This window comes from Pipistrellus hanaki, assembly GCF_964339955.1.
Source record: "Pipistrellus hanaki genome assembly, chromosome: 2".
NCBI lineage: Eukaryota > Metazoa > Chordata > Mammalia > Chiroptera > Vespertilionidae > Pipistrellus > Pipistrellus hanaki.
This window is the reverse complement of record NC_140504.1, coordinates 180,347,737-180,371,576: the sequence shown is the minus strand read 5'-3', so window position 1 is coordinate 180,371,576 and position 23,840 is coordinate 180,347,737. Positions and strand designations below refer to the sequence as shown.

General features: G+C 50.8%; 2 protein-coding genes across 10 annotated transcripts; both read left to right on the top strand.

Moving 5' to 3' along the window:
- Positions 1 to 2,217: 2,217 nt before the first annotated feature.
- LOC311614973 (toll-like receptor 12) lies at positions 2,218 to 4,935 on the top strand (the record flags this gene model as incomplete). The annotated part of the gene is made up of 1 exon (XM_084870078.1): positions 2,218 to 4,935. One exon carries the CDS (start codon positions 2,218 to 2,220, stop codon positions 4,933 to 4,935), a length of 2,718 nt encoding a protein of 905 aa, XP_084726204.1.
- A 3,801-nt stretch (positions 4,936 to 8,736) lies between these two features.
- On the top strand, positions 8,737 to 23,547 carry ZSCAN20 (zinc finger and SCAN domain containing 20). Of its 9 annotated transcripts, none has more exons than XM_084873064.1 (9): positions 8,737 to 8,819; positions 9,968 to 10,065; positions 15,091 to 15,615; positions 16,810 to 16,993; positions 17,428 to 17,504; positions 17,787 to 17,871; positions 19,199 to 19,885; positions 21,177 to 21,602; positions 22,117 to 23,547. In XM_084873064.1, exons 3-9 carry the CDS (start codon positions 15,199 to 15,201, stop codon positions 23,373 to 23,375), a joined length of 3,135 nt encoding a protein of 1,044 aa, XP_084729190.1. In that variant the 5' UTR covers positions 8,737 to 8,819; positions 9,968 to 10,065; positions 15,091 to 15,198; the 3' UTR covers positions 23,376 to 23,547. The 9 variants fall into 9 exon arrangements, with proteins under 9 accessions (XP_084729190.1, XP_084729183.1, XP_084729184.1 ...); XM_084873057.1 differs by having other exon boundaries at positions 21,174 to 21,602; XM_084873058.1 differs by having other exon boundaries at positions 9,968 to 10,092; positions 21,174 to 21,602.
- Positions 23,548 to 23,840: the final 293 nt, after the last annotated feature.

Below are 23,840 nucleotides of genomic sequence, written 5' to 3'. Positions count from 1 at the left end.
CCCGCCAAACTTCCGGGGGCCACAGTTCTCCATTCGGGGAATGTGTGTGTGGTGAGGGGGACACACAAACTGGGTTGTTAGAGTGAAAAGAGAGCATAGGACTGGCACATAGCATGTTCTCAAACGTTAGTTACTTTATTATTAAAGAGGATTCTGGGAAATAAGACGTTTCTGGGCTTACGTTGTTTAAAGGGCTTCTCAGGATGCCTAGTACCCACGAAGGTGTAAGAACTGGGAGTTCCATGGAAAATGTCTAAAGCTGGGATAACAACGGAAGTTCACGTAGGCAACCAAAGCCACCGCCTTGGTTGTTGGTAGAGCTGTGGGTCAAAGGTTCCTGCTTTTTATTGAGAATTCTAGTGTTGTTACCCGAAAACCATTGTGCAAGGAAATCACCGATGCCTTGTTTGATTAAAGATTATTATTTGATGACCAGTTAAAAACACACAGGCAAGGTGATCACTGGTTTTGCGGGGCAGGGGGAAAGGGGAGGGGGAAGGGGGGAGAAAGAGAAGGTGGTAGAGACAGAAAGAACCTTAATGAAGGTGCTTTTCTTCTGAGTGTATTACTGTTTAAAATCATGATCAGCCGAAACCTGTTTGGCTCAGTGGATAGAGCGTCGTTCTGCGGACTGAAGGGTCCCAGGTTTGATTCCGGTCAGGGGCATGTACATTGGTTGCGGGCACATTCCCAGTTGGGGGTGTGCAGGAGGCAGCTGGTCGATGATTCTCTCTCATCGATGTTTCTGGCTTTCTGTCCCTCTCCCTTCCTCTCTGTGAAAAATCAATAAAATATATTTAAAAAATAAAAATAAAATAAAATCATGATCAGATATTGAATAGTTTATTCATTGAGATCACTATAAAGTACCTTGCTTCTTCTCTTTCTGTTCTGCCCTGGGGTCCTGGCTCTATCCTGGAAGTGCACGTCAAGGTCGAGGCCACGGAGAGCATTCTTCCTAGCCCCAGCCTGGACGGGAATGGGGCCCTCGACTCCTCTTGAATAAATCTTGAGCTTTTTGGAATATTCCATGTGGTGCATTACAAGATGTCCATGAAGGCATCATGTTGATGTACTATTTTGCTTGTAAAACATCTGCCTTTTAAAAATCCTGATTTAGCTGAAACCGGTTTGGCTCAGTGGATAGAGCATCGGTATGCAGACTGAAGGGTCCCAGGTTTGATTCCGGTCAAGGGCATGTACATTGGTTGCGGGCACATCCCTGTTGGGGGGTGTGCAGGAGGCAGCTGATCGATGTTTCTCTCTCATCGATGTTTCTAGCTCTCTATCCCTCTCCCTTCCCCTCTGTGGAAAATCAATAAAATACATTTTAAAAAAATAAAATAAAAATCCTGATTTACTCAAGACCTCCTTTCTAAAGTAAGGAGAGGAAGTAGTAAAGGGGATGATGGGGAGAGAACCCTCATTCCGACACTTATGTGCAGTTTGCAGCAATCCTATGAAGTGGGAATCAGTATGCTTGGCTTACAGGTGAGGAAGCGGAAGCCCAGTGCATGGCTCGGGACCATGGCAGAGTGGGATCCTGGGCTTTGGGCCCCAAACATTGTGCTCAGAAATGCTGACTTCCTCTCCACAGAGAAGTGAGACTGGGCCCTTCCTCTCATGAGAGCATTTCTGCCTTCCCTGATCCTTGGAGCCTCTGCTCTAAGCATCTCTTAGTCGGGCTCCACCTTCCCAGCAGTTCTAGTTTGGAAGCACTGTGGCCCCCAGACCCTCCTGGGTCCCCAGTGCGGTGTAGCCTGCCCATGCTGTGAGTAGTGTGTGTGTGTGAGTGTGTGTGTGTGTGTGTGTGTGTGAGTGTGTGTGTGTGTGTGTGAGAGTGTGTGTGTGTGAGTGTGTGTGTGTGAGTGTGTGTGTGAGTGTGTGTGTGTGAGTGTGTGTGTGTGTGTGAGTGTGTGTGTGTGTGTGTGTGTGAGTGTGTGTGTGTGTGTGTGTGTGTGAGTGTGTGAGTGTGAGTATGTGTGTGTGTGTGAGTGTGTGTGTGTGTGTGAGTGTGTGTGTGTGTGTGAGTGTGTGTGTGTGTGTGTGTGAGTGTGTGTGTGAGTGTGTGTGTGTGTGAGTGTGTGTGTGTGTGTGTGTGTGTGTGTGTGTGTGGAGGAAGGGGTCTGGGCTCCTCTCTAGGAAAGAGGGGGGGGGGTGGGAAGCAGGCAGCCAGGTTCTGATTCTGCTTGTCTGTAGAGCCGATATGGTGCGGAGATGGGTGGACATTCGCTGCTGCCTGGTCTGCTCCTGTTCCTTCCTCTGATCTCGGGCTGGACCATTTCCAACTGCTCAGTGACTGAAGGCTCCAGGCTGCATCTGGTCCGCGGTTTCTCTTTCTGCTTCTTGGACTCCAGCCTGCTCCTCCTCGCAGCATGCTCCGGGGTGACCAACGTGACCAAGACCTTGGAGGCTGTGCCCCTGGGTGTGGAGGGGCTCTGTCTCAAGGGTTCCCCTTCGGTTCTGCCCACGGATGCCTTCTCCCGCTTCCCTGGCCTCAAGGCCCTGAGGCTGAGCCTGTATCGCACTCAGATCCTGCCAGGAGCCTTCTGGGGCCTGGGACAGCTGCAGCTGCTGTCTTTCCTACAGCTCTCCGGGAGAGACCTCTTCCTACCCCCGGATGCCTTGGGCAACCTGAGCTCCCTCCAGGACGTGGCTTTCTCGGGCGTTTGCCTGAATGGGAGCTCGGGTTTCCGGTTGCCTCCCAACCTGCGGCGGCTGTCCATCACTTTGAGTTGCCTTGAGAATGTGGGGCAGCTGGCCGACATCTTCCCGGACCTGGTGCGTGGCTCCTCTGGCGATGCCTGGACTCTGGAGATGCTGGACTTGACGTTAAACAAATGGCTGAAGACGGCCAGTCCTGGGGCCCTCCAGGGCCTCAAGCTGGGGACTCTGAAACTGGACCACACGAAGATGAAGGCAGCTGCAGTGATGGGACTGGGGCTGCGGAGGCTGGACGCCCTGTCTGTGACATTCACGGACACGGCCGAGCTGCCCGCTGGGACAGTTGCCCACTTCGAGCTGCAAGAGCTGAGTATGGGAGGGGCAGGGACGCGGATAGAACACATAGCGCCGGAGGCCCTGGCTTCCTGCCGAAGCCTGAAGAGCTTGAGTCTCCAGGGAAGCCGCCTCATGGACCTGCCACCAGGTTTGCTGGCTGCCCTGCGCAGGCTCCAGAGGCTGAACCTGAGCGGCAACAAGCTACGCAGGGCCGTGCTGTGCCCGAAGGAGACGGGAGCTGAGTCAGGACTGCGGGCCCTGGACCTGTCCAGCAACGAGCTGCATAGCCTGGCCCCTGCCACCTTCTCCTGTTTGTCCCACCTGCGGGAGCTGCTACTTCAGGTGAACCAGCTGGTTCGGCTGGAGGGCCAGGTGTTCCAGGGCTTGAGGAGGCTGGAGATGCTGGACCTGAGTTACAACCCACTGGAGGCCCTGGGCGAGGGCTGGTTGGCTCCTCTGCCTGCACTGACCACCCTCAACCTGCTTAAGACCCACATCGTGCCGAGCCCAGCCTGGGACTTCTGGGGCCCAGAGAGTCTGCAGGACCTGAGGCTGCCGCTCCCCTCTGGCCCTCCTGGGGCAGCGCTGTCCCTGCCCACGAGGCTGACCAGCTTGGAGCTCCATACAGTGCCAGGCGGGGAACTTTGGGAGCTGGCTTCTCCTGTCTTTCCAGCCTTACGGAAGTTGACTCTAAATGGCTGGGGACTGCAGCTGGGGACCCAGAATGTCACTAGGATCTTCCCTGCCCTTCGCCATCTCTCCCTGTTTGGCAGTAGCTTGGAGGGCCTCTGTGTCCACGACACCCCCAGCTTCTTCCTCTGGCAGCTCCCCAGGCTCCAGTATCTGAGGGTGCAGGGGGACGGGCGCGGCCCCAAGCCCTGCCGCATCACCGGGCTGCCCAACCTCCAGGAGCTGAAGCTGCGGAGACTGCAGTCCCGAGAGCAGCCCCGCCGCCTGCAGCTGGAGGAGCTGGTCGGGGAGCTGCCCAGGCTCCAGGTACTGTCTGCGGCCCAAACGGGGCTGGAGACGCTGTCTGCCGTCGCTTTCCAGGGCCTGGGAAGTCTCCAGGTCTTGGTGCTGGTCTGGGAGAACGGCCTGGTGCTGGACAGCAGTCTTCAGCAGCTCAGTCCCCAGATGCCACAGTATGTGTATGTGATGATCTCGTCCTTGGCCTGCCAGTGTGCCAATGCCTGGGTGGAGCCCTGGCTTGAGGGGTCCCCCAGAACATATGTGTATATAGCATCCGCCCAGCTGTGCCAGCCAGAAGCCGGGGTCCACCCCAAGCCTCGCCTCTTCCCCTTTCTCCGGAGTCACTGCCCCAGGACTTTGGAGTTGGGCCTCTTTTTGGGCAGCTCTGCCTTGCTGCTTCTGCTGATCTCCTTGCCCCTCCTGCAGGAAGCCAGGAACTCCTGGCTCCTCTACCTCCAGGCCTTCCTCAGGGCTTGGCTTCAGGACCTGTGGGGTCGGAAAGGTGAGGGCAAGAGGTTCCTCTACGACGTCTTTGTGTCCCACTGTAGGCAAGACCAGGCCTGGGTGGTGCAGGAGCTGCTGCCTACCTTGGAGGGCCGCCGGGGGCTGCGCCTCTGCCTCCCCGAGCGGGATTTCGAGCCAGGCAAGGACGTGGCTGAGAATGTGGCGGAGAGCATGGCAAACAGCCAGGTCACGCTCTGCGTGCTGAGTTGCCAGGCGCTGTGTACCCCACGCTGCCGCCTGGAGCTCCGCCTGGCCACCTCTCTCCTGCTGGCCGCCCCCCGGCCCCCACTGCTGCTGCTGGTCTTCCTGGAGCGTGTCTCCCGCCACCAGCTCCCCCGCTACCACAGGCTGGCCTGGCTGCTCCGCAGAGGAGACTACTGCTTGTGGCCCGAGGAAGAGGAGAGAAAGGACGGCTTCTGGGCTTGGTTGGGGAACAGGCTGGAGCAAGCCAGGCTCGGCTAGAGTGAGTGTGTGCATGTCAGAGGGCGGGGGTAGGAAGGAAAGCCATCCTGGCAGGGAGAGCGTGGGTATGTGTCAGTGAGTGAGAGGGAACTGAGCCTCGGGGAGGTGGGTGCTGTGTATAGGGAGGATCAACCGATGGCTTGGGGAGCACGGGGCTTTGGGAAGGCTCTGGAGGCTGAATGAGGAAATCTGGGGGGTGCAGGTAGCCATGAGGCATGGGATGTGTTTTCAAGATGTCCGGATCCTCAGTAAATTGGCTGAATACATGAAATGAATGGCTTAATTGGACTCTTTGCTTTTTGATGGAGACTCCCATGAGAAAGAGGGTGGAGGGGGCGGGGTCATGGAAACTGTAGCCTGGAGGGAATAAAGGGGGAATTCAGGGAGAGAATGGGAAAGAGAGGAAGTCTCAGAGTACTCCTAAGCTCTGGAATGGGGTCCAGGCCAAGTTCAACCAGATCTTGAAGGGGTAGAGCAGCCCCTTCCGCCATCTGGGTCATAGGGGAATTGGCAGCCAAGGACCAAAAAGTTGGGATGCTGCCCAGGAGGCAGCAGACCGATTTGTCTGTTCCCTCAACGAGGACCTGAAGACATGGTCACATCTGTCACCTTGTTTGAACCTCATAGCAACACTGGGAGGGGAACCTCCGCTCCCAGGACACCATGCTCTCCTGCCTCTGGGCCTTTGCGTGTGCCATCCCTCCCTCCCACCTTAGTTCTTCTCAGGAACTAATGCGCATCCTGTAAGACTCAACTCAGCCATCGCTTTCTCCAAAAGCCATTCCTGACTTCCCAGCCTCTGGGTCTCCATAACTTCCTGCACTCCCCTTCCTCAAAGTACTGACCACACCGTTCCAGCCCTTACAGGTCTGGGAGCCCCCGGAGCAGTGGTCTCCAAGGCGGGTGGTGGTGCCACGGGGGCTTAGAGAGAACATTTTAAAACTTTTTAGTGTTACGGCTTTGTTATGCTACTTAACCTCTGCATGTCAGTTCCCTCTTCTGTAGTACGGGATAGTATTACACCTTGCCTCAAAGGGCTTTCCGAGGATATGTATAAAGCACAGAAAGCAGGACCCAAGAATGCATTGTAAGTGTTCAATAAAGTTAGCTTGTCATACAGTTCTATATGTACTACGTGCAAATGATTTATAAGTAAGTACACATATGTTGGGCCTTAGCGGGTTTGGCTCAGTGCTGTGGTCGGCAAACTGAGGCTTGCGAGCCACATGCGGCTCTTTGGCCCCTTGAGTGTGGCTCTTCCACAAAATACCACGGCCTGGGTGAGTCTATTTTGAAGAAGTGGTGTTAGAAGAAGTTTAAAAAATTTGGCTCTCAAAAGAAATTTCAATCGTTGTACTGTTGATATTTGCCTCTGTTGACTAACGAGTTTGCCGACCACTGTGTTAGTGGATAGAGGGTTGATCTGCGAACCAAAGGGTCCTGGGTTCAATTCTGGTCAAGGGCACGTACTTTGGTTGCAGGCTCCTCCCCGGCCCAGGCCCTGGTTGGGGTTTGTGCAGGAGGCAACCAGCTGATGTTTCTTTCTCATCAATGTTTCTCTTTGTCTTTCCCTATCTCTTCCACTCTCTCTAAAAATCAATGGGAAAATATCCTCCGGTGAGGATTAAAAAACAAACAAACAAACAACAACAACAAAAAAAAACACCACACACATGTTGGGAGAGTGTACTAAAAAAAATTTCTTATTAGTAGGAAACATGACTAATTTACTAATAGGACACTTGACTAGGGAAGTTTGGAGATCAAATCCTGGGGGCAGGGACCACGTGTGATTCATCTCTGCATCCTCAGAGCCTAGTCTGGCTCAGCTCAAAGAGAGTCTTAACAGACAGCTATGAACAGAAAACAATCTTTAAAAAAAATTTTTTTTATAAGTCTGGCTTTTGCCTCATTCACTTGACTGTTCTTTTCTTTAAAAATGTATTTATTGATTTCAGAGAGGAAGGGAGGAGAGAGAGATAGAAACATCAATGATGAGAGAGAATCATTGATCGCCTGCCTCCTGCACGCCCCCCATTGGGGATCGAGCCTGCAACTCAGGCATGTGCCCTTGGCCAGAATAGAACCTGGGACTCCTCAGCCCGCAGGCTGACGCGTTATCCACTGAGCCAAGCCGGCTAGGGCCAGAAAATAATCTTGACGGATGCTGAAGCAGAGAATTGGGGTCTGATTCATACTCTGTTGTTTATTTCTACATGACACTGGGCCAGGGAACTTGACCTCTTGGGGCTTTAATTTTCCTCTTCTGTCCAATGCCAGGCTTTTCAGACAAAGGCTAAAGGAAACCATAGAACAGTTCTGGGCTGGATCTAGGGTGAGGGGTGCCCTCTAGTGTTCTAGTGGTGTGTTTCTCTCTGTGATTTCTCACCTCCATTCCTCCTCTGCAGGACAGAAGTTCCTGAAATGAATGTCTTTACCAGATCATGCAAAACTGCCTTTTCAACTCCAGATCTTGACACTCTCTCAAATGGCTTCAGCCCTCCCAGCACATCACACTGAAGAACTGTCTCTCTCCACTCACTCCATCCCCTCCGTCTTTTCCTCATGCAGCATGGGGCTGAGAAGGAACCGTTAGCCATGTGCCCCAGTTCAAATCCCATGCCTGGCATTTATTGGCTATATGATCTTGAGTAGGTCACATCATCTGTCCAAGCCCCCATTTCCTCCTTGTAAATTTGGGGTAATAATACCCACCTCATAGGGCTGTTGAGACTTCAATAACAAGGAGTGCTGGTAGGTTGCTACTCCTTTCGCTGTGCAAAACCACATGAGTACTATCAATCAGTTGGAACATGTTTCATAGAGGAGAAGGATTTTGAAGTAGGTCTTTAAAGCTAATATACAGAATTCCCCAAATTTTAATATGTATTGAGCACTTGGCCATATGCTAGGTGCTGTGAATTCCCCCAACTTCTCATAAAGATTAGTAAAAATAACAACAGGTAATCATTAGCAAACTTCTTCTGCTAGCCATGTGCCAAGTTCTTTACAAATTTTCCTCCACTTATTTCTCACAAACCCTATCAGGTCGATGCCATTATTTTAATTCCCATTCTACAGAAGAGGAAACGGAAGCATAAAGAGGTGAGATAATTTGCTCAACGTTTCTCAAGTAGTGAGTGGCAAGGCCTGCATCCTGCATTTGAAAATAGGAAGTTTCAGGCACAAGTAGAGGCCTCCAGAGTCCACGCTGTACCTGAATTATCCCATTTAATCTTCACCACACCGGCCAACCTCTACAACCGATTTATATAATAACGGGTAACATTCCCTGTGTTACCTTTAGAATCCAGGCCCGGAGTTCATCGTTTATTCTTTGAAACCTCACAAAAACGTGTAGACTCAGATGCTATTATTATCCTCGTTTTATGGGTTTGAATAAAGCGAGGTCCACAACTGACTCAAAGCCACGCATCTTAACTGTGAGCTGTAAATTAAACCTACAATTGCCACCACCCTCCTGATTTCTTAATGTTTCTGCTTTGATCTCTCTGGGGGCCTCTGGTTCTCCCCATAAACAGGCCCCGCCCCTTCAGTTTGGGTCCCCGCCTAATGGGAGGTGCTGTTTCTGAGCCTGTGGAAAGGGCCGGGATTGCAACAGGTCCCGCCCTCACCCTTAGCCCCTATTCTGATTGGTTCCGGTGCCGGGGACCGGGAGAAGGTGACACATCTATTGGCTGACGACATCTTCAGGGCAGGCAACGGAAGAGGCCACCTACCAGCTTTTTCGCGCGGTTCCTTCTGGGAGTTGTAGTCTCAGATGCTCCATTCCCGGGGTGGCGCGGGCCGGACTCCGCGTCCCAGCAGTCCCTGCGCGAACCCTGGAGCACTTCCGCCCCGTTGTGAAGTGGGTGTCTCGGTGGGTGAGTCCGGGTGGCGGGGCGGGGGCATCTGAGACTTAGGCTCTGGGCTGGAGACAGGAGGGGATGTGTCACAGGAGGCCGGGGGAAGGTGTGAGAGGAGAAAGAAGCTTTTATGTGTGGGTGGTGGTGGGGTGAGGGGCGGTCAGAGGATGAAGCGTCCGGAGGTGGGAAGGGTCATCGAGGGGTTGGGGATGAGGAGGGAGCTATGGAGGGCTCTGGGAGTGAGGACGGGCTTAGGGCTGCAGGTGAGGACGCCGAGAGAGGTTCTGGAGGCGGGAGAGTCTAGAAGGGCCAGGAGACCACAGAGGGAGGGAGGGAGAAGGGTCAGGAGCCCTGGCCAGAAGTGAAGATAAGAGGGCCTGAGCTCGAAGCCCAACCTTAAAAATAATGTACCAGTCTCTCCCTGCCCACCTAGAGCAGACATCTGACTTGCTACGCCCTTACACTTTCTCTAACGGTTGTGACTTCTGGAACCCAGTGGGCGGGACCAGCTATTGTGTTGTGTCCCACACCTGCACTTCTTTCCTTATGCCCGACGGAAGCGAATGGCACCATCCTCCACTTGGCCCAGGTGCCTTCTGGATTCTCTTGCGTTCTTCCACACCAGGGATCTTCAGATCATTCCGTTTCCTTAACGTGTCTTGAATCTGCCCTTTTCCTTGTCGGGTTTTGGCTGAAGCCTCCATTTTGCACCTCAGCCTGGACAAACACAGTGTAGCTAGTGTGATCTGTTTAACCCACACATCTGATTATGCCTTCTGCTTTAAAAGCCTCCATTGGCTCTCATCACTGATAGAATTAAGTCCAATTACGAAGTAGTCCTTCGTAAACTACTCTGCAGCCTAATCTTTTCCTGCCCAGCACTCCAGGGCTACCAAGGTTTTCCCCATTTTGGGGGGAGGTTGTTTGGTTTCCCACCTTTATACATGCTGTTCTCTCTGAGCACACCCCCTCCCCTCTCCTTCCTCTCCCCTGCTAAGAGAACTATTCTTTCATCAGGAACCAACTCAGATGTTACTTTGTTCAATTGCCTTAAGCGGTTAAAGTTCCCCTCCCCCACAATCCCCCAGCTCCCTCACAACTCTTTACTGCATTTTCTACATTTGATCATCATTATTATCTGTGATTTCTTTTTCTCTCTTCCACAGACTGTAAGCATCTCCAGGACAGGAACAGTTTCTGAGTCACCTCTGCTTCCCATTGCCTAATAAATACTTGATGGATGTGTGAATAAAGACCATCCAGGGTGAGCTTTGCCACAGCAGGCTGAAAGGTGCTACTTCCGGTGGGTTGCCAGGGTTTTAGTCTTCCCCTTCCTGTTATGGCTGTTTTTGCTGGAAGCTGATTCAGTGCCTGTGGGAGTTTAAGCCAGGGGCGGCAAATACATGGAATGTGTGCTGCCACTTCCCCGTCCTGTGCCTGGCAGACAGAGCTAACTGGTCACAGCACATATTCACATGGGATTCATTTAACACAGTTGAATGAAGTTGGTGCTTTAAATGAATCCTATCTGCTGCTTTCTCTGGTTAATGCCCTTAAGTGTAAGGTCAGGCTGTTTAAGCAATAGCTTGGATCAGTGGTCAGCAAACTGCGGCTCACAGTTTACCGCTCTGTTGACTAATGAGTTTGCCGATCACTGACCTAGACTCTTGATTCCAATAATTACAGGCTGTTGTTGTTCCTTGTGATTAAGCCCCCATCCCAGTGGTTGGCAAACTCATGAGTCAACAGAGCGGCAAACCGCAACTTGCGAGCTGCAGTTTGCCGACCACTTGTTGGACCATCCACCACATGAGCTAGAAAGCTATCGGGAATTCCCAGTTTTTTTCTCTTTGGAAGTCACAGACCAGGCTTGGCCTTTCCCACGGACCTGGGGCAGATCTTTTCCCATCCCACTGTTTTCTGGGTGGGCTCTTCATGTCCGCATCCATACTCACTGTCCCGGGAGCCAGGATGCCTCCCAGCTTCCCTGGGTTTGTAGAGGAATCTTGATTTCGACATCAGCCAGCCCCTCATTACTTAGGGCAGGGGTCTTCAAACTACAGCCCGCGGGCCACATGCGGCCCGCAGAGGAGTCTGATCCGGCCCGCCAGGTTTTTTGGGCAGTGAACGCAGCCGAGGTGTTACAGTAGGAATTAGTACAATAGTTCATATAGTCCGGCCCTCCAGCTCTCTGAGGGACCGTGATCTGGCCCCCACTTTAAAAAGTTTGAGGACCCCTGACTTAGGGGACCCTGCACTCTAAGGTTCCTTCCAATTTAGGTCTTCCAGGAGATTGGAAGGAACCTTAGAGATCACTCAGCCAAAAGGTGGCACAGTGACAGCCCTTGCTGAAAGAAGCCTATGGTCACACTCTGTTTAACCCAAAGGGTGTTTGAAACAATTTTGAGTAGGTTGCCAACATTTAAAGATCTAGAATTCTGACTTCTCTTAGAAGAATTAGAAGGCCCATGGACACTGGGCCATGGCCCTTTGGTCTCTGTAGTGGCCACAGTCCTCACTCCACTCATGTGCTCATTGACACTGCCAAGCCTCTCGCCACTTAAAGTTGTAGCCACTGATCTTAGTCTCCTTGTCCTTTCGCTCTGCTCCCATCGTACTAATGGGGGAGCCTGGCATCACGGTGAGTAGGGTCAGGCTGTAAGCTGCACCACGTGCTCTCCCTGGGAGGCCACAGAAGCCACAGGACCCGTCCCAAGTCACACGGCTGATAAATGGCAGGAGTGGAACCAGCACCCGATTTGCTCACTCCTGCCTCAGTGTTCCTCCCACTCTCCTCCATACCATCTTCTCCGGACTTGGGATGACTGGCAGACCTAGAGCGGGCTGCGAGGTGTGGTTAAAGAAGGGACTGGGGAACACGGTCCTGGGCTTAGAGTCCAACTCTACCACTTGCTAGGTGTGTAACCTTCAGTGGATCTTTTTTCTAGAAACTCAGTTCCCTCCCTGCAGATAGACTAAAGATATAGTGGAGTCATACCTCCCAGGATAATGATATTCTGCAAAGCAGCATGGAGAGTGATGATCATATTTAGCCAAAACCTCAGTCAGCTCTCTGGCAAGGAGCCCTGTGGGAACCAACATGCTGTCTTTCAGTATGCTGACTGGCACAGCTGGGTTTTCCTGAACACGAGCTGGAAGAGTTGGCCTGTGTTTAGGGACCAGGCTGAAGGAAGACACTGCTCTCACTGAGCGGAAAGAGAGGCCCGAGGGAACTGAGACCGACCCGGGACCAGCAGAGCCACGGGCGTCATCACCACGTGCTCTCCCTGGAATAGACACAGTGGATGGAACACGGTGGTGCACTATTTAAAACACGTCTGTCCTTCTTCCTCGTTTGTATGTAGTTTAATATGTAAGTTACAGATCAGAGTGAGGCAGCTCAGCATAGTGGTGCTTCCCTGGCTTGCCTGGAAGATTCAGTGAGAGGATGAATGTCTCGCACTCAGCCCCGGGGCCTGGCACCGTGGGTACACTCAGGTTGCTGATTGGATGAGGACCTAGGGGTTCCTGGGAGTCTCAGGCTGCGGAGTGCCCTTGTTCATGTCTTTTCTGTCATCTCTGAAGTCACTCTGTTGTTGGCTGACCATGTTGACCTCCCTCTGGATAGGCTGCTGTGTGTATGTAGGAGAGTAGTAGAACATCTGCAGGTTTGTATTAAAAAACCTTTGGGACTTTCCAGTCTTCCCAGAAGAAAATACGTGTTATCTGAGACTCTGGGTCTGATGGGCCGACTAACTGCCTGTTTTGTTGCCATGTTCTTTCTGTGCAGGAGCACAGACTTTGCTCATGGGCTGTCTCCCAGTGGACTAACTTTTATGAAGGTAGAGATTGTTTATTATAGTTCCTGTTGGTTCTCTGTGCATAGTTCCTAGTGGGATTCTGTAGATGACTAGTGAATCAGTCCTCATTTGAGAAAGAGACACAAATGTGCTTGGACTAGTGCATGATTAAGGCTATGGTTTTAAAAATCATGAAAGGTTAATTCTTTAGCATGATACAAGTTACGGATCTTCCATAACTCATTAGGTTTTTAATATATCAGCTTAACTGTTTTATTAAAAGTCAACAAAACTTCCTATGGCCCTATTTAGCAGACACTGGGCTGGGCAGTGTAGATACAGAAATGAGTAAGATACAGTATTGGCCCTAGTAATGCAATGGAATGGGGAGCTGTCGGATAGAAGAACAAGTAACTACAATAATGTAGGATAACATGTTAGAGGTATGTGCCAAATGCTTAGGGAACACAGGATTGGAGAGGTGATTCTTGGAGAGCAGGGATGGGGGCCTGAGTGGTAGCTTGTCAAGGAAGTCTTCACAGATAAGGTGACATTGAGCTGATAGCTGAAGCAGGAGCAGGAAATTGTGTTCCTAGCCTCTCCCTAACTATGTGGAGGTCTTTAGGACACACCTTTGTTTTTCATCCCCCTTGCCTTATTTCTAGACAGTCCAGTCAGATGACCTAAAATCAAAATACCACCCTCCTTCCATTCTCAATTCAGCTATGTCATTCCCACCTGGAAGCAACTGATAGCCTCCTTTGAGTGGGCATTTTTTATGTCATCTAGATTTGTTGGGGATGACACAAAGGGCTCATTTTCCCAGATAACCCAGCGGGAGTGTGATCAGAGTCTTCATTGTGTGAAAGAAGCAGCTTCAGACGTTCACTCAAAAGACATTTACTGAGAGCCTCCTGTGTTTAGTGCATCCTGCTTATTGTGTGGGGAGTTAAGGGTGTGACACAGAAGAGAAATAAGCTCTACTCCTTGCCACCAGTGTGGCTGTAATCTCTCTGGGGACACACATGTACACACCCACCTCTGATACAACCTAGAAAGTGGCAAGTGTCACAGTGATGGAACACGGTGGTGCACTATTTAAAACACGGGTGATGACACCCGTGACTAATAAGAGAATTCCTTCTGGCATGAGTCAGGCCATTCCTTGCTTAGCTAGTTCGCACAGAAAGGGCTTAACTGTAATCCTTGCTTCATGGCCCATCCCCATCGTTAGTTGACCATTATTTCACTGTTTATGGAGTGCTTCCGGTGTGTGCTGAGCACTGATAGGTCCCTTTGGAAGCCTATGATCTAGTGCAGTGGTCGGCAAATTGCGGCTCGAGAGCCACATGCGGCTCTTTGGCCCCTTGAGTGTGGCTCTTCCACAAAATACCACGTGCGGGTGTGCGAGCGTACAGTGCTATTGAAACTTCGTGGCCCATACATAGAAATCGGTTTTCAGCTCTCAAAAGAAATTTCAGTCATTGTACTGTTGATATTTGGCTCTGTTGACTAATGAGTTTGCCGACCACTGGGCTAGTGGGTAGATAATGATAAAGTATGATCTGGGTAACGATACAGAAAACAGGTGGCGTGGAAGCTTGAGGCTCAGGACTGAATTTTGGAAAAGTACAATTTAAGCTGAGTCCTAAGTAGGTGAAGAAAGGGAAGAGACTGTTCCCAAAGGAGACCCCAGCATGAAGGAGGGTTCAGAGGGCAGCAGGATGTAGGAGCTGCAATCTGTGCAGCTGAAACCACCATGACTGGTGAGAGCACCACGAAGAAAAGAGGTTTGGGCAAGGCTTGCATTTGATCCTCAGGGAAATGAGAGGTCCCTGAAGGGTGTGGAGGAGGGAAGTGACATGGTCAGATTTTGATTTAGTCTGGTTGTGCAAAGAATGGGTCAAGGGTAAGAGGAGTGAAGGCAGGGACATGAGATAAAATGCTGATCAAGTGACAAATGCGATGATTTGTCTGGACCGAGTTGGTGGCCTTGGAGATGTAGATGGTTAGAAGACTGAGTGGACACAGTTTGGTGATGGATTGGATGTGGGGCACTTGGAAAAGGGTGATGATCAGGTGCCTGGCATAGGTGAATTGATGGAAGTGGAGAGCACCTTTAGAGGAAGACTAAAGCTTGAAGGCCCGGGAAGAAAGGCCTTCGGAGGGGGTGATGTTTATCCCCACGTGAGGGGAGGTCTGACTGTGGACATGGGTAGAGGGGGAAGGGCTATGCTGGGACCAGATCACAGAGGCTTCGATGCCAGGCCGAGGCATTGGGCGTGTCCCAGAGGGTTTAACACTGCTGTCTTCCTTTGTTGTGCTGGCTGCTGGTGTTGCTGCCAGATAGTGGTCCCACCTCCTGCTTATGGCACAGGGGCATCACTCAGCACTGCCACCCCATCCAGTGGCAGTGGTGGGTGTGAGGAAGGGGGGAAGTGAGGCTTCCGGAGCCCCTTGCTCACTATCCTCTATCTTTCTGCCTTCAGATCCGTGGGAAGCACTTCCTCTCCCAGGAGCCCCTTGAAGGACACCCCGTAGATGCAGGAAGACGTTGGGTGAGGACAGCCCAGCTGAAGTGAGGTGCCCAGGACAGCATGGCTGTGGCCCTGGAGTCCCAGGCCCACGTGTCTCCCCAACCGGAGCTTGAAGAACTCCTGATTGTGAAACTGGGGGAGGATGCATGGCGATCAGAATCCAGACCTCGGGAGAAGGACCACGGGCCTGTCCCTGGCCCCGAGGTCTCCCGCCAGCGCTTCAGGCAGTTCCGGTACAGGGATGCCTCGGGACCGCACGAGGTCTTCAGCCAGCTCTGGGCGCTCTGCTGTCGCTGGCTGAGGCCAGAGATCCGCCTCAAAGAGCAGATTCTGGAGCTGCTGGTGCTGGAGCAGTTCCTGACTATCTTACCCAGGGAGGTCCAGGCCTGGGTGCAGGCGCGCCACCCTGAGAGCGGCGAGGAGGCGGTGGCCCTGGTGGAGGATTGGCACCGAGAGGCCCGGGCTGCAGAGCATCGGGTGAGGCAAATGGCCAACCTCCCTGAAGTGGGTCAGGCAAGGCAGCAGGCTGTGACTAGCTTAGTAATTTCCAAAATAATAGTTATTGTTATGGAGCAACTGACATCTGTTGAGCATGACTGTGTACCAGGAATTGTTCTAAGTGCTTTCCATATATTAGTTCCTTTCATCCTGTGAACAATTTAATGAGACAGGTACTATTATCCTAGTTTTATCAGTGTGGAAACTGAGGCAGAGAAAAGATGGGTAATTGGCCACACTGGAAGAGGCAGGATTTGAATTGAGACAGTCTGACTCTAAAGCCAGCATTCATAACCACTGCTCTAAACCCTCCCAGTGCCATGTTCACAGGACTCTTGATTTGAATGGTTTTATACTTAACCAGAGACCCAGCGCGTGAAATCGTGGGAGACCCCAGATCTGCATCACCGGTGGGCGGGACCCGAGTGTCCACCACGGGAGCGGGACCCTAGGAGTGGGACCCCAGAGCCACAGCACCACGAGACCCATCAGTGCACCTCTGGGTGATCGTTATAGCATTATGGCGTCACAGCCACAGGCCTTTGATAATATAGATAGAATCTTTTCACATATGTGATTGCTTTGGATGCGTATAGCAGTAATGTAAGTATAAGAAATAGCATTATTGTCCCTATAATTTATAGATTTAACCAAGTCCCTAAAAGTCAGGTGGTTCAGAAAGCTCTGTCCCTGTGAACCATAACCTAAACCTAGATCCATACGTCCCAGGGTCAACATTCTACGCCCTCACAGATGCCTCATCAGAAACCACAGGAATGAAAATACCTCTGAGGCTCAGAAATAGTAACTGGCGTTTATTGAACACTAACTGTGTGTAGACACTGTTTTAGGTTTCTGTGTATGTTGCTCATCTAGTCCACCCTGTACCCCAATAAGGTAGATACTATTACCATCACCATTTTTCAAATGGGTGAACAGAGACTCAGGTAAGTAACTCGTCCAAGTTTACATCGAATGAAAATACTGTGGATTTAACTCATAGTCTCAACAGTTTGCAGTCTGAGGGCTTTGTTGTCATACTCGAGCCATCTTTGGGTCTCAAAAAGAGCCCGTTAATCCTTAGATCACCATTGTCCTCTAAAGAACATTTCCTGCCTTACCAAAACTGGTCTTACGGGACTGACAATGGGAACGTTGACCGTCTGTGTGCAGGAACTGGGATTGTGTGAAGAGACCCGCCCCTTGAAGGCGATGCGGGAATCTCGGTGCTTTCAGCAGCAGTCAGCACAGCACTGGCCCGAGAGACCGCCCCAGAGGCAGTGGGTGAGGAATCCGTGCCCTGCCCTTCCCAAGCATCTCGACTCCAAGATGGCGCCCCAGGCCTTGGAAGAGAGTGGTGAGTGCCAGAGATGAAGGAACATCAAGGAAGAGGGGTGAGAGGGGTGGTGAGGAAGGGAGGAGGGAGGTACTGAATTCAAGGCAAGGGGTAGAAGAGTGTCTGAGGGACTCTGAGAAGTAAGGCAAGCACGCAAGCATTGAAGTTCCCAGGGACAGCTCGTCTCCTCCAGAGCTGAGTCACGTAGCAGCTTCAGGCTGGGGCTGGAGGAGGTGGTGACCCTAGGAGTTCTGGGCTGGCATCTCCCACAGGGCACCTCACTCAAGGCAGCTTAGGAGCCAGACCCTCTTGGAGGGAAGGGAAAGGAAGGTGAGATTTGCACTGACTGAGGATAGTTTCAGTTTGACCCAAGCATGGCCTTTGGAAAGCTGGACCCAAGCGGTGGTTCTGTGGAGACCAGAGCTTGGGTTTTAGAGACTTTTTCTTCTTCTCAGCTGTCCTCACTCCCCGAGTCCTTACTCTCCCAAAGATGGGGAGCGTTGGAGATTGGGAGGTGACAGCTGAGTCCCAGGTAAGCTGCTCTTTGTTCTCCCTTCCCCGTCATTCCTTCTCCTGCCTTTGCTCCAGTTCTTTCTCCATGGGCTCTCTCAGCAAAAGGCCACAAGGCCCAGGCTGTGAGCTTTAGCTGCTTGCCCCCAGTCGCTGGGCTTCTTGTTGTATGTGCTGCTCCTTACGATGCTAGATATGCACACAGTATCCCTGTGCTTCCATGCTCTCTTCTGAGGCCCAGAGCGTTTCTGGGCTCTTTTCCAAGGTCAGTGACATTTGAGGTCCTTCTTTTGTCCACTCACAGGAAGCCCAGGGCCCTGGCAGATGTGCCAAGAAGGAGTTTCGCAAGGAGCCCCTAGGAGACAACCGTGGGAACGGCATGTCCCTGGGTAAGGAACTCGTGCCCTCGGAGGAAGATGCTGGGTCCCCAAAGAGCGTTCCCAAAGAGCGTTCCCAAGACTCCCTAAGTCTCGTGCCTCTGTGAAGCCAGTGGGACTTCAGACATAGGGAAGAAGACAAGCCTTTCGTAGCCAGCACTGGTGGCAGGGGTGGAGCGTGGGGGGTGGAGCGTGGGGATGGAGGCTGGCAGGTTGGCTTCCAGGAGCCTCCCTTCTCGGGACTCCTTCCTTCGTTTCCCCAGTAAATTCCCAGAGTGCACTGGGCCCTGCCTCTGCCACAGAAATCCAGGCTTTTCACATCAAACAGGACCCCACACTCAGGGGCGGACTGAACCGAGACGATGAGGCGGATGCATAAGCCACAGTGAGAAGCACATCTCACGAGCTCAGAGGCCGGGAGCCCATGTGATCCGCACAGACTCCCTTCTCTGTAGCCACATCTACACAGGAAGCAAACAGTAATGAACCGCTTCCCATTGGAGCGTGGGATTAGACACTTGAGGGGAAGAGCAGGAGGGACAGTGAGGTCTGGCTCACCCCTGTCAGTAAGGTAAGGCACTAGAAGCTTGTTGGCTGCTTGCTTGACAGGGTGACCCCCTTTACATGTGGAATCTGGTGAAAAGAGCGCTCAGAGGGACAAACTGGGAAATGCTGAACTCGATAATCTTAGGCCTCTCTTAGTTTTACACTCTGTTTCTAGTTTTTTTCAAATACTTACTTAATGACAGGCTTTTTATCTGTTAGGGTTGGGAGTGGTTGGAACAGCAGCCCTTTAGCTAAGTGTTAAAAAAAGTAAGGACATTTATTTTCTCACATAATTGGAAGTCCAGAGGAGGGCGTGGTCCAACCACAGTACAAAGGGCTCAGCAACATCATTTTCCTGCTCTGCCATCCTCAGTCTCAGCTTCACCTGGAAGCTATTGTGTGTCGGAGTCAAGAGATAGATGCCGATGGCAATTGAGGCCACATATTTCCTAGTAAGATACACACACACACACACACACACACACACACAGAGTGAGAGACCTGTCCTCCGACCATTGGGTTCATTCTGATTGGGCCAGTTTAAATCACATGCCCGTTTGAGAACCAATGACAGTTACTTTTTGTATGATGTGTTTCATCACAACAAAGAGGGCAAATGAACAAAGCAAACAGGCCAATGACCATTTCTGGTGAAGTGATCTGTTACCTCTACTTACATCTCTAACGCCCCAGACATTCGTTGAGCTTAGCCTGGGACGTTCTCATTAACCTCTCGCAGGGAAATATGTTGGACAAGCACCCTGCTCAGTAAGTCATTTCTCTCTTTATATAGGAGTTCTAGTTTCAAAACCAGATATCATCTCCCAACGAGAGCAAGAGCCAGAATTCTGGGGTCCGAGTCGTATACATTCCGGAAAAAGGGACACTGCAGATTACAGCCTGGATAATGAGCAGATAAAACCAGCCCCAGCTCCGGCCTGGAGGGACTCGAAGGCCTGGGAGGAACAGTACCAATGGGACGTGGAGGACATGAAGGTGTCGGGCGTGCACTGGGGCTATGAAGAGACCAAGACGTTCCTGGCCATTTTGAGTGAGTCTCCTTTCTCTGAAAAGCTCCGGACTTGTCACCAGAACCGACAGGTGTACCGGGCCATCGCAGAGCGGCTGAGGGCACGAGGCTTCCTGCGGACACTGGAACAGTGTCGCTACAGGGTCAAAAACCTCCTCCGGAACTACCGGAAAGCCAAGAGCAGTCGCCCACCGGGGACCTGCCCCTTCTATGAGGAGCTGGAGGCCCTGGTGAGGGCTCGGACGACCATCAGAGCCACAGACTGCCCAGGAGTGGCTGTGGCACTCCCCAGGCTGGGGGACAGTGATGCAGAGATGGAAGAACAAGAGGGTGGGAACTGGGAGCAAGAGGAAACGGCAGAAGACTGTAATGGTGATGACCTGGCCACTGGCGAGTCCTTCCAGGGGCCCAGGATTTCAAGGGGTCCAGCTCTATTCCAAAGTCGTGTTGGTAAGAACAACGCATTTAATTGGATCCAGATTCCATCTCTCCTACTAGCCAGACCTGTGCTCCCCGAGTGGAGGGCACAGGAGTCTGGATTGATGCTACTGGATAAGGCACTGAGTTCCTTCAGTCACCCTCAGACTCCTACTCTCTTCTCCTATGATCAAATCTCTTGTATAAGGTTTTTAGCTATAGAAACAGTCTTAAGGGACTTTAAAGAGCTAATTCAGTATTTCCCAAAGTGTTTATGGGGATGATCAGAGGTTGCACGAGTAAACTTTTAATTTTAATGTGTATGAACACATCAACCCTGATTTCACTGACAGTAAATTTAGATAAAGAAAGATATTGAGTGAAATATTTAACAGATAGAGCACAAATCAAGACAGTGTGTAGTTGAGTAATCAGTGTTTGGGAATTAGCCAAGTCACTGTAAAAGTGGGAGCATGCCCAGCTGGTGTTGCTCAGTGGTTGAGCATCGACCCATAAACCAAGAGGTCACCAGTTCAGTTCCCAGTTAGGACACATGCCCAGGTTGCAGTCTCCACTCCCAGTAGAGGGCGTGCAGGAGGCAGCCGATCAATGTTTCTCATCAATGTTTCTATCTCTCTATCCCTCTCCCTTCCTCTCTATGGTCTTTATAGTCTATAAAAACATATTTTTAAAAAAGTGGGAACACTGAAGCCTAAGAGGTGAAGTGTCTTATCTCAGGATCTAAGCAAGGCAGGGGCAGGGTCAGGATTAGAACCCAGGACTCCAGCCTACTTTTATGTGGTGGTCTTCCTTGGCTGCATCATATACCTGCAGAGGAACTGAGAACAGACTACTTCCTTTTCCTTCTCCCACTAAAGAGGAAAGAGCATCCTCAGTTAGCCTCTAATGCAAGATTATTTGACCTCCATTCATGTCTTTAAGGATTCTCAGTTTCCATATTAGTTAAAAGGAAAATTCATGAAAGTAAGCAGAGGACATGTATTGAATGGATATAGAGAGAGTCTCCTGTATCCCAATTACAGGCCTTTCCCTGAACCAATCAGCTGAAGCCAGGGGCTGGGGTCACCTGGTATAATATGGCTACCTACGTCCTTCCCTATAGCCAAGACTCATAGGTGTTAATAAATGTCTTTGAAGGAGTTGGGGTGGGAAACTCTGGCATAGCCCTGAGAGGCAAGAGTATATTCTTCGTTGTTGCCCAGGTACCTGGACAATTTCTGAGAGGCAGGTGATCCTGATCCTTGATGACCTAGGCAAGTCTCACTAAATCTCACAATTCTGACCTCTTCACTCCTGACAGCAGGCGTGCACTGGGGCTACGAGGAGACCAAGGCCTTCCTGACCATCCTCAGTGAGTCCCCATTCTCTGAAAAGCTTCGCACCTGTCACCAGAACAGTCAGGTGTACCGGGCCATCGCAGAGCGGCTGTGTGCACAGGGCTTCCTGCGGACACTGGAGCAGTGTCGCTACAGATTCAAAAACCTCCTTCGAAGCTACCGGAAAGCCAAGAGCAGCCACCCACCAGGGACATGCCCCTTCTATGAGGAGCTGGACTCACTGGTGAGGGCGCGGACTGCAGTCAGAGCCATGGGGAACATCAGAGAGGTAGCAGGTCTTCCTACGTCTGGGTGGAGCAGTGCAGAGGCTGACGACCAGGAGGCCTGGGATGAGATGGCAGATGAAAATGTCATCAAACCTCCAACCCCATGTCCTAAAACCCCACACACTGGTAAGCATGGAATAATTGGATGCCCACAAAATCTGCAAGCATGCAGATAGAGTGAGGGAGCCAGGCTCCTTACCTTGTCTCTGGACTATAACAGAATAGAATTGAGTAGAAGGATTTGTGCTTTGCTCAGATTATGTCTAGTGTAGTGTAATCCCCTAAATGAGATAAGCAGGTAGATCTAGATTTTACTGGGGTTTGGTTGAGCATTTACAGTTTATTCAATCTCATATGACTTAAGACATGCTGATTTTATTAGAAGAAGGTGTTCATTATCAAATAGGAATAAAGGAATTGGCCAGGGAGACTGACTGGCTGTTTGGTAAGGGCTCATGGCTCCCTGGGTGGGGTCACCAGGTCCCAGACTCCTTCCCTCAGCTTTGCAGGTCACAAATGCGTGTATGCACCAAAACTTGGTCAATTTTATGTTAGCCAAATTCATGACAAGGATACAGATATGTAAATAGACATCAACTAATGAATGAAAAAAAAAACACATTTCTGTCCATTTTTTCAGGTTTTGAGATGAGTCATGAGGATGAAGGCCAGAGTTCAGAGCAGGATATTTTTGAGGATTTGCCTGGAGTGTTATCAAAATGTCATCCAGAAGTTGTTTGCCACCCTAATGATTGGGAGGAAGACAGCGAACATGAAAATGAAGATGAAGAGCAGACAGGAAATCCACCACAGGAACTGTGGGATGAATGTTCTTCTGAAGAGGACGTGGAAAAACTTATTGACCATCAAGGTCTGTACCTTGCAGAGAAACCCTACAAGTATGACACATATGTGAAAAGCTTCAGTCGGACCTCCCACTTCATTGCTCACCAGCGGACACACACAGGTAAAAAGCCCTACAAATGCCTCAAATGTGGGAAAAGCTTTAGTGACCGTTCCAACCTCAATACCCACCAGAGAATTCACACTGGAGAGAAGCCCTACAAATGCCTTGAATGTGGGAAAAGCTTTAGTGATCACTCTAATCTTGTCACCCACCATAGAATTCACACAGGGGTAAAGCCCTATAAATGTGGGGCATGTTGGAAAAGCTTCAACCAGAGCTCAAACCTTTTGAAACATCAGAGGATCCACTTGGAAGGAAATCCTGACCATTGTAGTGAGCCTGGGGAAAACTTTGACCAAAGCCCATCCTTTAGTGCTCACTGGAGGAACTTGACAGAGGAGACAACTCCTGAACAACCTAAAGGAGCCAGTAAGAACTTGGGTTCTCCTGGACCATACAGCACCAACTCAGAGGAGAAATTTTATCCATGTTCTGAGTGTGGAAGAACCTTCTCCAAGAGCTCTGCCCTCATTAGTCACCAAAGAATCCATACAGGAGAGAAACCATATGAATGTGCTGACTGTGGGAAAAGCTTCAGTAAGAGCTCCACCTTAGCTAACCACCAGAGAACCCACACTGGGGAGAAGCCATATAAGTGCATAGATTGTGGGAAGTGCTTCAGTGAACGCTCTAAGCTCATCACACACCAGAGAGTGCACACAGGAGAGAAGCCCTACAAATGCCTCGAATGTGGAAAATTCTTCCGTGACCGTTCTAATCTGATTACTCACCAGAGGATTCACACGGGAGAGAAGCCTTATAAGTGCAGGGAGTGTGGGAAATGCTTTAACCAGAGCTCCAGTCTCATCATTCACCAGAGAATCCACACTGGAGAAAAACCCTACAAGTGCTTGGAGTGTGGCAAAGACTTCAACAACAGCTCTCACTTCAGTGCCCACCGGAGAACCCATGCAGGAGGGAAGGCGTCATAGAAGACAACTCCCCTCCACAGCAAAAGAGATAAACGTGTATTTATAGCTCCCAAGATTATAAGATGTATGGCAGAAAGAAATATTCCCAGTTTTTAAGCTTGGTGTATACCAGGGAAGTTCTCTTGATATAATCCAGGTAATTTGGAAGTGAATTACAAATGCTAAGGATCCAGATTTGTGATTTTTTTTTAAAACATCTCCACTCAGTCCTCAGGCTGTCCTTACATTTGCTGTCATTTAAGGGCTTGTCAGTGTTTGAGCCAAATGGAAGCTTAGGGGATTAGAGGCAAATCCGTGGGCCTGAGCAGTGATTCCAGACCTCGCTGTGCCTTCACAATCCCATGTGTACCCATCCCCCATCAGCACACGTCAGAGTCTCCTGCATGGCAGTCTCTAGTTGGGGCGTATCCTCAGAGGAGAATTTGGAGACTCTTGTGGGAGAACAGGCCACCATGAGCTCGGCAA

Excerpts from the sequence above, each read along its gene's own strand:
- ZSCAN20 (XM_084873057.1), top strand. The coding sequence starts at position 15,199 with ATGGCTGTGGCCCTGGAGTCCCAGGCCCACGTGTCTCCCCAACCGGAG. Across the intron at positions 19,886-21,173 it reads TCTATTCCAAAGTCGTGTTG|CAGGCGTGCACTGGGGCTAC; the intron begins GTAAGAACAACG and ends CACTCCTGACAG. Across the intron at positions 21,603-22,116 it reads TCCTAAAACCCCACACACTG|GTTTTGAGATGAGTCATGAG; the intron begins GTAAGCATGGAA and ends CCATTTTTTCAG.